Below are 15594 nucleotides of genomic sequence, written 5' to 3' on the forward strand. Positions count from 1 at the left end.
CTCTTGTTAATATTTCACTTTAAATGTCATAAACATCCTGCTGATGGTCAAATCCAGGCTTTAAAATATTTATTCTTACACTATACACAAAAACAAACTCAAAATGGATTAAAAACCTAAATGAGAGACCTGAAACTGTAAAAATCCTAGAAAAGAACATAGGCAATAACTTCTCTGACATTGGCTGTAGCAACATTTTTTAAATATGCCTCTTGTGGCAAGAGAAACAGAAGCAAAAATAAACTACTGGAGTTACATCAAAATAAAAAGCTCCTGCACAGAAAAGGAAACAATCAACAGAACTAAAAGACACTCCTGACTGGGAGAAGATACTTGCAAATGACATATCTGATTAAGGGTTAGTATCTAAAAATAGGGGCGCCTGGGTGGCACAGCGGTTAAGCGCCTGCCTTCAGCTCAGGGCGTGATCCTGGTGCTCTGGGATCGAGCCCCACATCAGGCTCCTCCGCTATGAGCCTGCTTCTTCCTCTCCCACTCCCCCTGCTTGTGTTCCCTCTCTCGCTGGCTGTCTCTCTCTCTGTCAAATAAATAAATAAAATCTTAAAAAATAAATAAATAAAAATAAAGAAAAATAAAGAACTTCTACAACTCAATACCAAAAAACCCAAATAATCTAATTTAAAACTGGACAGAAAAGGGGCACCTGGGTGGCTTAGTCGGTTAAGGATCTGACTCTTGATCTCAGCTCAGGTTTTGATCTCAGGGTCATGAGTTGAAGCCCTGCATTGGGTTCCACACTGGGCGTGGAGTCTACTTTAAAAAGAAGATGGGCAGAAGACACGAACAGACATTTCTCCAAAGACATCCAGATGGCCAACAGACACATGAAAGGATGCTCAACAGCACTCATCACCAGGGAAATGCAAATCAAAACCACAATGATAGATCACCTCGCACCTGTCAGAATGATGAGAATGAGAAAGACAAGAAATAAACACTGGTGAGGATGTGGAGGAAAAAGGAACCGTCATGCACTGTTGATAGGAATGTAAATTGGTACAGTCACTGTGGAAGACAGAATGGAGGCTCCTCAAAAAACTAAAAATAGAATACCACATGATCCAGAAATTCCACTATGGGGTATTTACCCAAAGAAAACAAAAACACTGACTTTGAAAAATGTACGCACCCGTATGTGTATTGCTGCACTATGTACAACAGCCAAGACATGCAAGCAGCCCAAGTGTCCATCGATAGAGGAATAAAGAAGCTGTGGTGTATCTACACAATGGAGCATTATCAGCCATCAAAGAGAAGGAAATCCTGCCATTCGCAATGACGTGGATGAACTAGAGGGTATTATGCTAAGTGAAGTAAGTCAGAGAAAGACAAATACCGTATGATTTCACCCATATGTGGAATTTGAGAAACAAAAGAAACAAACCAAAAAGCAGACTCTTAACTCTAGAGAACAAGCTGATGGTCGCCAGAGGGTAGGTGAGTGGGGGGATGGGTGAAATAGGTGAAGGGGACTAAGAGTACACTTATGATGAGCACTGAGTGCTGAATCACTATGTTGTACACCTGAAACTAACACAACACTGTATGTTAATACTGGAATTAAAATTAAAAAAAAAATAAAATATTTAACTATTTTAACTAATTCAGTATGTGGGTAACTCATCAAGCAACGGTTTCTGATGACCTCAAGTGTGTCTGACTCCATACTTGGGATAATAAAAAGCTATTGCTTAAAAAGCACTTTGGGGTGTGTCAGGCACTGTTATAAGTACTTTACAATGAGGAACCCATGTAACCGAATCTTCATAATTTATAAGATGGATACAGTTTTCAAGTCAAGGAAATGGAGGCCGAGAGGGGTAAAGTCATTGGAACCGTGGTCAGACAGCTGTTAAACACTGGGGCCTGAATTACCAGCCCAGGCAATCTTGTTCCATGGTCCACAGTCATGTTTCTTAACCACGGTCTTCACTTCAATGCTCACAGACTGGTGGAGGGGAGGCACCGCGACAGGTAAACTACTCTAATTCAGTGCAGGAGACATTTGATCCCACATTCACCACTTGCATGCTCTCTCTCTAAAATAAATAAATAAATCTAAAAAAAAAAAGCTCCAGAGCACACCTAAAACCCTAACTTTCTGTGTCCTAGTCTTATGCTCTTGTCACATAACAAGTTGTTTGGTAGAGTACTTTAAGCAGCGTTTCTATGCCTTATATCCTAAGATAGAGACACTTAGTAATCTTCCTTATTCCTCCAAGAAAATACCTGATGTCATTTATACTAAAAAAAAATTAGCTATAAAAATTTAACATTGCTTCTATGTGCTCTCTCAGAACATTTGCATTTTAATAGTTTCTACTTGATTTAAGCAAAATACATATTTCTAACTTTGGAATGTCAGGCATTCAGAGGACAGATGCAGGAAGGTTGTGGGAGGGGGTATGGAGATCTGCCCAGGTAATCTTAAAATCTAACCACATGGAGAAATATGGCTTTTATATCCTTAAGTTAGATCCAGGATACTCTTTATTGTTGAGTACTACAGAATTAGTGATTCAAGCTTAGAATGAATCATCTTCAGGAATTTCCCTAACTTTGTCTAAATTCTTGTATCCTTCTCTGTAAATGAGATCGATATTTACTCCATAGGGCAATAAAAATTAAATGAGAGCATGTAAGTACCCACTGCAGTAAATGGCATAGAGCACATGATGCCCGATAAATGTAAATCAATCAAAAGGGCTCACATTTTCCACCTGTCATTCTCTCTCATACGACAAGGGAGTTAAAAAAAAAAAAAAAGTTTTATAATAGTTTGGCTTTTCCTAAGACCGTAAGCCCAGAAAAACTACTGCACTCTAAAATAGCAATCAGAAGTTCAAAGACACGTGCACAACCTCAGGCTGAGCCTCATTCTCTGCAAATTTGCACAGGCTTATGTTTTTAGAAGTCAACAGTAAATCTATTCTGAGCTAAAGATAATAAAAATAATAGAAAATAAGTTATTTTTAGCCTAGAATTCTCTTTTAACTTATGCCATCTACATAATGATGTCTGCACAATCGCGGATGTCCAGTCCTGGCTCTGTAGAGCCTATCCAGCTTCTCGGAAGCCCGAGCAGACAATTCTTCGTTTTCAGGAGAGGAGGTGGACGGCAATAGGACTAAATATCCCCTGGAAATTCTCAGTTTGAACACTGGATCTGAAATTGGCTTTTTCATTTTGAATACACCATGACCAGTAAGTGTTCTCCAACAGAGAGGTAGAACTTCATTCTGAAACTCTGGGAGCCCAAAGATTTCAGACATGCCGCTGGCTTTTAAAGGGCACAAGGATGGGCGCCTGGGTGGCTCTGTCAGTTAGGTGTCTGCCTTTGGCTCAGATCGTGATCCTGGGGTCCCCAAGGTCCCGGGATTGAGTCCTGCATCAGGCTCCTTGCTCAGTGGGGGGCCTGATTCTCCCTCTGCTTGTGCGCACGCGCACGCTCTGACAAATCTTAAAAAAAAAAAAAAAGGGCACGAGGGTTAAGTTGTTTCACTTCACAATTTCTGTTTCATCCTATTAAAATGAGTGGAACAAACCTTCGTCTGCTGAAACTGATTTTCAACCAAAAGTTCCCATATGCTTCTTACTTTTTGATGGACTATAACTAAGGAAGGCAGAAGTGAGGATTTGGAAAGGTGTTTGGGTTCCAGACACATCAGACAAGGCCAGTGTAGTTAAATAATTGCCATCCACGAAGATTGCTGTGGGATAAGGCTTACAAAATTCTTTACTCCTTCTGCATGAGAATAGGACCTTCAACTAACTGTCCAGTTTTTTTTTTAGGACAACCTGGTAAAACTGCTGTGAGAATTATGTTACTCGGGAACGCTACTTAAGGTGAAAATGATCCCCGATGGGCAGCCGGACTCCGCACTGGGATGACACCAATGCCCCACGTAGGAAGCCCTCTCTTTGCAATTCCCCAAGTGTAAGACCTTTCTAGCTGGGGGGAGGGGTCCTTTGTGGGGCCCCCCAAAGCTATGCCTGTGGTGTTGTTACAAGAAACCCTGGCTCCTGTTACATGAGGCTTGTAAATCATGGTAACTCTCACACTGCCTGACGCGGACCTCATCTCTTTGCACTCGAGCGGTCACCTGGCGTGAGGGATTCCCACATGCCTGACACATCCCAGCAGGCAAGCGGTGATTCCTGTCCCACTGCACAGACTACTGCCAAGCCATCTATGAGAGTCTCAGGAGTTTCGATGTTAAGTTAAACCAAGTAAGACTCACCCCCTGCTTCCCCAGCTGGTACTGTAGGTACAAAATAGATAATATGGGCTAAATGAAAAGTAAATTCCTGGGAACAAGTTTTCCACTTAAAAATGACAGTAAAGGGCGCCTGGGTGGCTCAGTAGGTTAAGTGTCTGCCTTCGGCTCAGGTCATGATTCTGGGGTCCTGGGATGGAGCCCCGCAGCGCGCTGCCTGCTCCTTGGGAACTCTGCTTCTCCCTCTCCATCTGCCGCACTCTCTGTTAAACAAATAAAATCTTAAAAAAAAATTTTTAATGACAGTAAAAAAAAAAAAAAAGTATTTGCTGTTATTGATAAAGAAGCAACGTTTCCTTTCCATGTTTCCTGGTCTCTGGTTATAATTCTGAAGTCTTTCTTATAAAACAAGACACCTTTTAATTCCTGGAGCTGTGCATCTTTGAAAGGGAAGTCTGAATAACAGTGCTTCCATCTGCCGAGCTGCAGTTTCAGAAGACCTTCAGAGAAGAGTGGGCCAGGGCCAACAGAAAGTCAAAAGAGCGCTCCAAAGTGTTACATGGTCTCCATGTCTACAGCAAACCTTGGCATACTTTTGCTTCTCATTCTTCTACCTTCTCACTCCTTGCTTCAATGTGACCTCCTTTTCTTAGGGCTGTATACGAAGAATATCTTTTGAGAACCTTATCTCTTCTTTCTCAGAGGTCTGTCTTCTCCCTAGAATTTATCTCAGTTTTATCTCTGAGCGGTTAGCTTGAAATACCCTTAACTAGGAACGCCAAGGTCACGGTGGCTCTGTAGCTGGTGCTTAGAGTGGCGTTTGAGGTGTGTGCCTCACACTCAGTGCAGGCTTGGGAATACACCTTCTTACTTCATTGCACGCCTTATGTTAGCCTCCGAGAACCTAAGAATGGCACAGGTGGTTGTGAAATTTGATGGTAGGGAGTTAGGGGAAATACTTCATGGAAAGGGAGGGGGGAGGCCAGAAGTGATGTGTGCACAGTGTAGCTGGCTGCAGAAAAGACTAACGTCTCAGAAAATGGTGGCTAGACAGCGGCTCCCTGGAATGGTGACGGGAAGAGTTGAGAAATTTCTCTATCCTTTCCATGAATTTGACCCTGTTTTTGTTTTGATTGGTTTTGTTTTGAGAAGTGCTCATGGTGCAGTTTCCTCATACTATATATAAAAGAGACACATACTCATGCAATGACAGTGGGCATGTCCACTGTGACAACTGGTGTATCCTTTGGGGAAAGCAGTTGAATACTGTTCATGCTCTTAACAGCAGTCATTTTTCTCCTGGACATTTACTCTAAGAAGCAAATGTAAACTAGCAAAGCCACATACATGTTTTTTTTTTTAAGAACCATGAAGACTATAGAGCATTATGGAACTGGCTAAAATGTCAAAGAAAAGAAAGCAGAATGCCTATATATCCACTCTGAGTACGACTTTAAAAACATATAGGTGCGTGTGGACAAAGACTGAATGAAAAACAAATGAAAACAGTTGTGACAAGATGATAAAATTATAATATGTTACATCTCTTTTTCTAAATTTCTAAACCTTGTTCTAAATTTAAAATGAAAAATTAAAATAAGAACACTTAGGGCTGCCTGGGTGGCTCAGTCAGTTAAGTGTCTGACTCCTGATTTTGGCTCAGGTTGACATCTCAGGGTCATGAGATCGAGCCCTGCATCAGGCTCTGTGCTCAGTGGGGAGTTGGCTTGGGATTCTCTCTCCTCGCCTGCTGCCCCTGCCCCACCCTGTGCATGAGCGTGCGCTGTTTCTCTCACAAAAATAAAATACAATAAGAATACTTAGTCAAGTGGGTGTTAGGAAGGATATTTTCTCATCCTCAAATGCATTTATGTGTGGTATGGGTTATTTTTATTCCTAGAAGATACAAAGAATTCTCGGGTTAGGATATATAATTGTTTTTCATCTGGTTTAGGTGAAATTAATCATAGTAGTCAGTTGTTATATAGAGTTTACAATGTGCTAGGCACTTCATACGCATTAACTCATTTAATCCTAATAACAACCTTTTTAGGTAGTTACTATTAAATGCCCACTAAGCAGATGAGGAAACTGAAAACAAGTTTGAGTGGCTTGCTCGCAGTTACATGACTAGCTGGTGGTTGAGAACTAACTTCTTGATTTCTAATCTAGTGATCTTCTTAGTATCCCGGACTGCTGGGAATGAAAAGAACAATACCTAGCTCAGGTCAAAAGCAAATGAAAAAGACCTCAGGGAAATCAAGTCTAAGACCTCTAAAAAGAAAAAAAAAATCTTCCTTTTCTTTTGCTCCCCTTTTTAAGAGTTATTTCTTTATCATGGGGGGTGCAGATGGAGAGAAGCAATCTCAAGCAGAGTCCCCGCTGAGCTCAGAGCCTGATGTGGGGCTTGATCCCAGGACTCTGAGATCATGACCTGCGCCAAAATCAAGAGTCAGATGCTTAACTAACTGAGCCACCCAGGTGCCCCTCGCTTTATTTTGATGGGACTCTGTCATACTGGCACTGGCCATACATGTCACAGATCGACATTTGTACTCAGGGATGAGTGACCTCCATGGGAGGGCAAAAAAGTGGTGGGGACAGGGGCTTCTGGGAGGCATGGCCATCACGGTGCACATCTGGTGCTCTAGGATTTGGTCGAACTAGGTATATGTGTCTGTGACTGTGTAGGTTCCTGTGGAGAAAGGACATGCCCATCGCGTGGGCCTACTGGAAAATACAGAAACCATTTCCTGCTTTAAAATAAAAAAAATGAAGAAACATGGTTCTGTGAGAAAACTGAGCTCAGAAGGTGGGATGGTCAGTTGTACATCAATGTGGCTAGACTATAGGACTCCATTGTTTAATCAAACACCAATCCAGGTTTTGAGGTGAAGGTATTGAATAGATGTGATTAACATCTATAATCAGTTGACCTCAAGTAGAAGTTACCCTTGAGAATGTCAGTGGGCCTCACCTCATCTGTTGAGGGCCTTAAAAAAAACAAACAAACTGAGGTTTCCTGGAGAAAAAATATTCTGCCTCAAGACAGCATTAATTTCTGCCTGAGTTTTCTAACCTGCTGATTTGACGTGCAGATTTCAGACTCGCCAGCCCCAATAATTGCAAGAGGCGATATATTCAATCCCTATCTATTTTTCCACCCACCCATCCACCGAGAGAAAGGGAGGGATGTTTCTCTGCAGAACCCTGACTGATCTAAAGGTCTGGCCGGGACAGCAAAGCACTGTCATCATGCTGAGTACGCGGACCCACTCGACATACGGATCAAGAAAAGCAGAGATTGTCTTAAAGTGCGGCTGAAGAGACAGGACATGACATGCCACCACACAGGCAGGGACCAGAGCAGACACTCTTCTCTGCCCCCAGGTCACTGTGGGCAGGTGGGGATGATGATCTCAGCACAGTCATAACTGAGAGCAGCGTGCTTGCTGAGAAACACTGGCCCAAGCACCCGTGGACCCCTGGAGCAATCAATGACAGCTGCGAGTCAAGAACATGCGCTCAGACTTCTAGGAATTATCACAACCCGATGTTCTGGGAGGTTGAGGACACCCTCTCGTTCGAGGGGCTGACAGGGCTCAAAGCATCACTGCTGTCCTGCTGACAATGGCAGACAAGGCACCACTTATTCTTCACTGCTCTGGGTTCCTACTGCTGGGGAGAGGTACGGTTTAAATCTGACCTGCTTTCCCTTTTAAAAACAAATGTGTTCTTTCTCACTTCTTCCTCATCACCCTCCTCATCCTCTCCCTGCAGCTCCTTCCCCCGCAAATGACTGCCGGGAGGCCAAGGGGAGAAGGTGCAGGGCAGGCGATCGATCTTACCTTGGCTTCTGAAGTGGGCTCCAGGAAGCACAGGCGGTTCCCAAGGCCCTCGGCTGCCAGGCAGAACTTCCTTTGCTCCTTGTGAATGTTCGCGATGCACTGGAGAACCACCTCATCTTCCTGCCGGGAGAACAGAGACACACCTGTGAGTGATCGGGGGCCGCCTCCCCACGTGAAACCAGGTCCCCAAGTCACCTGGCTGCATCGTTATCAGGTACACCGAGAGGTACGTGCTTTTGCATGGGATACAGAAAAGGAGAGCGTGCCATCCACACGGCAGTGCTGCGCACCTCCCGAGTCTGAACTCTCAGCTCCGGGGTGGGGTCAGCGGGAGTGGGTACACGACATCTGCAGCAGGAGCCTCACTGCGGGGACACAGGAAATGCCCACCGTCCAGGGGAGCAGAGAATTTCAACATGTGGACGGACACAAGAGTACATCTAAGCAATCTCTACATAAACAACAGGAATGGGACAGTGAGATGTGACTAAGGGGAACAGAGACAACAGCAGAGGTCAGGCAGAGATAGGATCTGTGGAGAGAAAGTCCATTTGGCGTCAGGCTTGGATGAGGCAAGAGCCGTGCTGTGGGGGGAGAGGGCGTATGTAGTGGGTAACGCATGTGCCAGGGATGACAGAAGGAAGCTGTGGACGGTGACAGGAAATGAGTCCTAGACATATGGGAAAGGAAGGCTGAGAGAAGCCCGGGGATTCACATTGGGAGGAGGAGCTGAAGGTCAAGTAGAGGAACGACTCCGAATTCTAAGGAGGGGGACCTCTCTCCCATACATCACTTTCAAAAGCAACCCTTCGGAAATTTCAGAGACCTTGTTTGAATGGCAGTCCTCTCGCTGATGGTCCAGAAACGAGGTCAACCTCGATTTACACTAACACACTCCTCTCTCGCACAACCCTGCCTGAGGCTGAGAGGAAAGCATTTTCCTTACCATTCCTTCAATCTGTCCTCCTATACCCCACTCTCCCCACCACTTAACTCTACCTCTGTGTTTCAAACATCAAAACCATTTGCAGGTATGGGTGAGTTAAAGGAATAATGAAATGAGGGTGAGTTGGAGCGTCCTCCTCAGCAAAGCTCTCCTGTTCCCCTGCCTCACCCCCACGTCCCATGGTGTGAGTGTTTATCCCAGAGTATTGGACAGGCAGATTGAACAGAAATGGTTTTCCTTAAAAGGTGACCGCTACGTTCCTAGTCATATGAAACAATAAAATCCTTCCATCTGATGCGAAGATAAAGAGATTCAATAGTAAAAGATCCCCCCCAAAAAAGATGTCTGCTGGTATCCAGGGATTGGTCAGGGGCTATAGGAAAATGTGAGAAGTCACAAATCACAGACATATGAAAAGAAGATTGAGAAAAAAAAAAATGCTCCACACTTTCACTAGCACGGAAATGTCACTGTTTATCATTAAATTGAATCAGTAATAATTTCAAAAGCCTCTGCTTATAGTGAAGTCAGGATTCGTGGTCTTCGTTTGAGTTGAGACAGAATAAACCTCCAGAATAGCACCATACTCTCGAAATGTGGATTCAGTGAAATCTCTGCAGAGAACTGAAGTTTTCCCCAAGGGGAGGCTTCCCCCCTGCTGCTCCGCTCCACTCCTGTGGTGACCAGAGGAAATCGCAGCCTCCCAAAGGGCACGGGCAACAAGGGAGCTCTCCCAGTTGTCAGAATGACTGAGGGGCGCTATGTGCATGGCCAAAAGGGTCACGGGAGTTAAGTGGTTTGTACTGCAAGAGGCAGTCCTCCAAACACATAATTTTTCTGCCCAAAATGTCAAGAGGACCCCCTACTGAGGAATATTTAAGTATCTCTCACCTACACACAACTCGCCAGCAAAAACAAAAACAAAAAGAAACAGGCATTTAGAAATCACAGGAGTGTGTTACGGACCAGACTTAACAGGAACGGGTGAAAGTCGACAAAATTCTCTCCTCAGCTGGAGTTGAAGACACCTCTTTCCATGACCTCATTTCCCAGGCCCACTCCACTCTGAGGTGCCCACACCACCTTGGCTTGACCTTGCACTGGCTGCTTCTCTGTCCTCTGAAACGTAACCTGTCCTCTAATTCACACTTTCCTAAACCTAGGCCGCCCATCGGCTAATGTGATAAAGGGACCCACCCTGGCTGACCAGATGTCTGAAGAGCAGCCCAGCACACACTTTCCCGGGTCCACCATCTGGGCCACACACAGATGGGCCTGGGACTCTGAGCCAAGGCTCTCGTTCTCCAAACGCTTCCACGTTTTTCCCCATGCTGGCTGGGGCCGGATGCTCCGTGCTGACCTGGCTGCAGACAACACCTGGAGCGGCAGCGCTCCGCAAACCTTCAACAGACCGACATCTTGAGCTTTGAGTACTTGACGCTGTCATCTTTGCACCCAAGTTCCATGTGGAACCACAATCAAGTCAACCCATCTCATCACTTCTCTCACTCCCTGGTTAAACACAGAACACAAGTCCCTTCAGTTCACTCCCTTGTTCACTCATTCCTGTACTGATGGACATTTTCTTCTTCTGTTCCCTCTCTCCTTTTGTCCCTTTGCTTTAAATCGAATCTGGGTCTTTCCAGGGGATACCATTTCCAAGGAACTCCCTGTACTTGGAGGCTGCAGATTCTTCCACATCTAGTAATTCCCCTCCCCAGAAGCTCGAGCACTCCTCCCAACCCTTGATGCCAAATTCAGATCGTCACTTTCCTACTCAGGTGCAAAACTCTCTTATTTTGAGGCACGTGATAGCCAATCTCCACATCTTCTTGGGCAATCTATCAACATCCTAGTTAATTCTCCCACCATTTATCTGACTCTTAATGGCAATCAGAAAATCTGATCATTTTTGTGTGAATTCAACACACATTTATTGACTACCCTCCGGTGACGAAGCCTTCTGCCAGGGTACTTCAGAGCACAGCAGGTTTTATGAGACAAGATCTATTAATACTGGAGTATTGGAGCTGACGACCGAAAGGCCAGCACGTAGCCTTTGTCCCTGCCACTTGAGCCATTATCTCAACTAACTTCATGGTTCATGTGGACAATCTTTTCAAAATGAACACCTTGACCTGATTACTTCCACAGTTTTGTAACACACACACTATGGTGAACATTCTTTGTCAAAATTTAGAACAATTCCTATTCTAACTCCAAAACTAGACGATCTTACTCAGAGCCAGACTATCTGGCTCTATGAACCCAGTCTTCTCTTTCTTGCTCTCTCCTTCTCTTATGTTCATGGTTCTTGCTCTCCTTCACCAGGATTTCCAGTTCCCTAAGGGTGCTGCCATCTCTTCCTCTATGCCAGGAAGGAAAAGGAATTTTTGATAGAGAAAATAAAACAACTCTTCGGTTTTATCAACTTAAGGGATTTTTTAAATAATATGTTTTCAGCTTGTCTGAACTTTGTTTTCACGAGAACAAGACCATAAAACCTTCCCTTTTTTGTAGGACTCACAGCAGATCCAACCCAGTCAATATCAAATCACCACCTCCCGCCATCTATAAGACCGAGACAAAATAAAGAGGAAGAAAGTGCTAGGTCAGAAGGCATAATAATCAGTAATTAGACTTTTTAGACCTAGTCTCTGTCCTTAAGGATGAGGGGTACACACATCTTAAGTTCCTAGGAAAAATACCAAAGAGCACATAAGCGCTTCCTGATTTCTACCTAATACAACAGAAGGTCTCTGCCCACTCTCCCGGAAGTGAGTTCTCCCATCTGCCTCATCTCTCCTCCATTCCTACTACCTTCCCATCTCCCAAGTAAGTCTTGTCTAGCATCCCTAAAATGTTCCTTCTTGAAACTCTTCTGCCCCTTTATTCAACTCTGTGTTCTTCTGACTTTCTGATGGATCCTTTCCATGTTCAATTTCTCCTGATATCCCTACATATAGGGATTGCTCAAGGGTGATCTTCCCTTAGCAATCTCATCCATTCTTCAGGCTTCCAGTTTTATCCGGAGGAGTTCCTGGACCATCTGTACCTCCAACCTGGTGGTACTCTAAGGTTCCAAACTTCCACTTACTCCTGACCTTATCCGTACACTGATCAACACCGCAAACCAACATGTCCCAATGCATGCAGACACACTTTTCAGTCTGCTCATCCTTTTATGTTCCCGTGTTTGCTAGTGACACATCCAACCTCTCAGCACCCAAGCCCAAACATCATCATCCCCTGTGTCTGAGCCTTCCGTCCTGCCTGTCCTATAGCACACAGGCCAGAGAAGGAACAGACTGGAGGTCTAGAAACCAGGACACGCTGTTATGACGCTTAGAGCTTCTTTCTCTGGTCTGTCACCAGAGGCACAGCTCTGACCTCACCATTTTTCTGTTGAAAATCCATAATGACCTTCTCTCCACTGTCCACACAGCAAATAGAAATTCCTTAAACCAGCATCTGAGGACCTTCGCTTTCTGACCTTTTCCCCCCAACTTCTTCCCTGTAGAGTTTCTTTGCCTTGTCCACCCCTTCACGCTTTTACTCATACTATCTGATTCTAAAGCTGCCCTGATTTGCCTCGTTTTTCCATATGCATATATTATCTATCCTCCCAAGCTTAGTCCAAATACCACATTCCTTTATGAAGCCTACGTAATCTCTCCTCTGTCCAAATTTCCATAGCAGTATCACCATAATCTTGCATTATGTTTGTTTACATACATGCCTTATCCCCGACTATGTATTTTTGAAATGGCTCACACTTACTGATCTTTGTGATCACTGTGCTTTATGAATAATAACCCAGCTAAGTTTTACCCCAATGCTATGGTGTCAGTACTATTGCCACCTGCACCTTGACACAGGAGGAGCCCCTGCACAGAGCAGTTCAGTAACTTGCCTACAGTCTCATGGTGGAGAGGGGTTGAGTCTGGTACCCAATCCAGGCAGTCTGCATCCATGCTCCCTCTCCCAGCGCTCTCAGCTGGCTTTGCACCCCTGAAGGCAGGATCCACATCTGGCTCACGTTTATACCTATCAGGATACTCACTAGCATAGTGTCTTATGCACATTATACACCCGGTTATAATTTATGGAATGCATGTGCTTTTTACGTGGTAACCCTAGTTAATACCAAACTCAGTGCAGAAAACTGCTTCCCCATCTAAGCTGGGAACATAATGTGTTTGGTAAAAGCATGTTGACTGATTGAGATATGGAATCAGATTTTAAAAAGAGGTCTGTCTACTCTCACCCATGTAACAATAATTACTGTAGAAAAGGTCACTTTTCACTGATGAGTCAGAACTGAATAATCTCACAAGAACAGATGTTGACGTAAAAAAGTAGAGAATAAGCAATAATAATGAGGCTTTGAAGCCCATTTCAGAAGTTTTTCGTTTCTGTTAATTATTATTGATAATAATATCAACTCTTCATTCCATACCACACTGCTAAGATATACCCCCTTGATTATTTAACATTAACAATAACACAATCATTTTAAGAATGAGGATACCAAGGATCAGAGGAATCAGGCAATTTTCATCAGGGAAAATTTAATGAACAGTCATTACGTGCCACCATATCACAGCATCTCAATTTTGTCTTTACAACCACCCTGTAAGGTACATATTAATATCCTTTACATTTGTAGATAAAGAGGTTGAAGCACAGAGAGGTTAATTAATTTGCCTAGCACCACACAGCATGGAAATAATAGATTCTGACCTTGAACCTTGAGACTCTCTGAATCAGGAGCCTGTCCTATGCACCATGATTGACCTTAGTAATAGGTCTGAATTCACATCTCCTTGACTTTAAGACCCACGATGATAGTGTTGATAAAAATAGATAACTCCTAGCCACCACACATGGCCATACAACATTGAAAAGTAACCAAATCACAGAGCACAATGCCAGAGAGAACAACCAGAGAGCTAAAAACCAAATAATAAAATTTTTCTGCGTCCAAGGACTAACACTGGAAGGGGTGTACCTCATTCCTAAACTTGTAAGAGAGGGGGAGGAATGATTACAATCCAAGGTCTATCATCTGTCAGCATCTCTCCAAGCTATGCGGTTCGTAAGCGCCAGCTATTCCTGTCAAAGTTTCAGCTTGTGGTGGTGTTGAGTGATTGTCCCTGAACAAGGATATACAGGCTTTGGCTCTCTTGGCTTAGATTTCATATGATCACAGGTCATCTCTGACGAAGTCAAGTTCTTTCTACACTCCTCCAGCTGAAGGACCTTGAACTTGAAAATGAATGGAGCTTGCCTATTCTATCCCTACCGTTTCTCTCTTATACCCTGGGCCCCGGCCCAAGGGTCACAACAACCATGTTCAGAGCTCTGTGTTGATGTCTGGGGGCACCTTGGCTCCCCCTCTTCTCCCTGGGTCATCTGCAAAGAACCCTTTGGGATAAAACAAAATGGCTGACAGTCCTATTTAAGGGAGATCATTAGGCAGCTGATGACAGCCCTATAGTTAGATCTGCACATCACCAGTACCAAGAAGCTCGTGAGTAGGGAGCGCGTGGGACAGAGTGCAGTCCAGCAGATTTCATCGTCCACGTTTAAGTGCAGGCATTACTGCAGAGGAAAATCCATAACCATTTATTGCTTTAAAAAGGAAGATGTGTCCCAGGCACTCATCTTGAACATCAGACACTATGTTAGGAAACTGATACAGTTAGAGCTATCTGCTTAATATATGCAGACACGGGTGAGAGCGCTCACTGTCAGGCTTTACCCCAAGCATCTCTTAAGTGAAAAATAAGTGGGCTCTTGAGACGACGAGACTATCCCTCAATTATTTCACAAGGATTCATGGTCCTGGTGGTTACTCTATGTTCTCAATATCAACCATTCTGACTATTTGCTTCCTTACATTCGCTCCTTGGAGGCAAAAGCCTCTCATTTCCCTGTGAATCCTCAGTGTTCTGCATAGTGCCTGGCAGAGTAGAAAAATAGAAATATTTATGAGTTTAGTGAACAAATTATATACTTTGAAAACAGCTATTAACAAAAATGCTTATGCATAAAGACTGCATAAAAAAATCTTCATTTTCTTACTTGAAGGGTCTGGAATGCCAACATGGAAATAGTGGGGATTATACAGAAGGGACTAGGATACCTTGCTTCCACAATGGCCCTATAAGACAAATATTTTTAATCCCATTTAAAAATTCTTGAAGCTAAAGGTTATAGACTGAGGGAGGCCTCCAGCTAGTTTAATGTCCAACTCGCAGAAGCTGACGTTATATTGTGTCCCTAGAGACAACTTTTCTATAGTTTTTCTCTTGCTGTTGTCTGTTTTTGATGTAGTAGGATTACACCTTTGGAACTCCTCATTGTTCTTCCAATCTCTCACAAATGGGAGATGGTTTCCATCTCTCGTTCCTTACTACTCACTGATAGTTGCAAAACGCGTAAAATGGAAATTTCAGGATCCCAAGAGATAAAGTTGGTATAGTTTATAACTCCTTCCTTCTTTGAAAACTTTCAGCATTTGGCTCATAGGGTAGACTTTCTTTTGGTTTTACCTCTA

At 43.8% G+C, this 15594-nt stretch overlaps 1 protein-coding gene across 1 annotated transcript in view; it reads right to left on the bottom strand.

Moving 5' to 3' along the window:
- RYR3 (ryanodine receptor 3) overlaps positions 1-15594 on the bottom strand; it is a 581277-nt gene that overhangs the window by 329061 nt on the left and 236622 nt on the right. Inside the window, exon 3 of the mRNA XM_045815782.2 lies at positions 8087-8206. Within this exon, the coding sequence (XP_045671738.2) occupies positions 8087-8206 (120 nt within the window). The remainder of the gene's footprint in view (positions 1-8086; positions 8207-15594) is intronic.

The sequence above is a fragment of the Ursus americanus genome, chromosome 36 (assembly GCF_024610735.1).
Source record: "Ursus americanus isolate L20-20 chromosome 36, mUrsAme1.1.p, whole genome shotgun sequence".
Lineage (NCBI taxonomy): Eukaryota > Metazoa > Chordata > Mammalia > Carnivora > Ursidae > Ursus > Ursus americanus.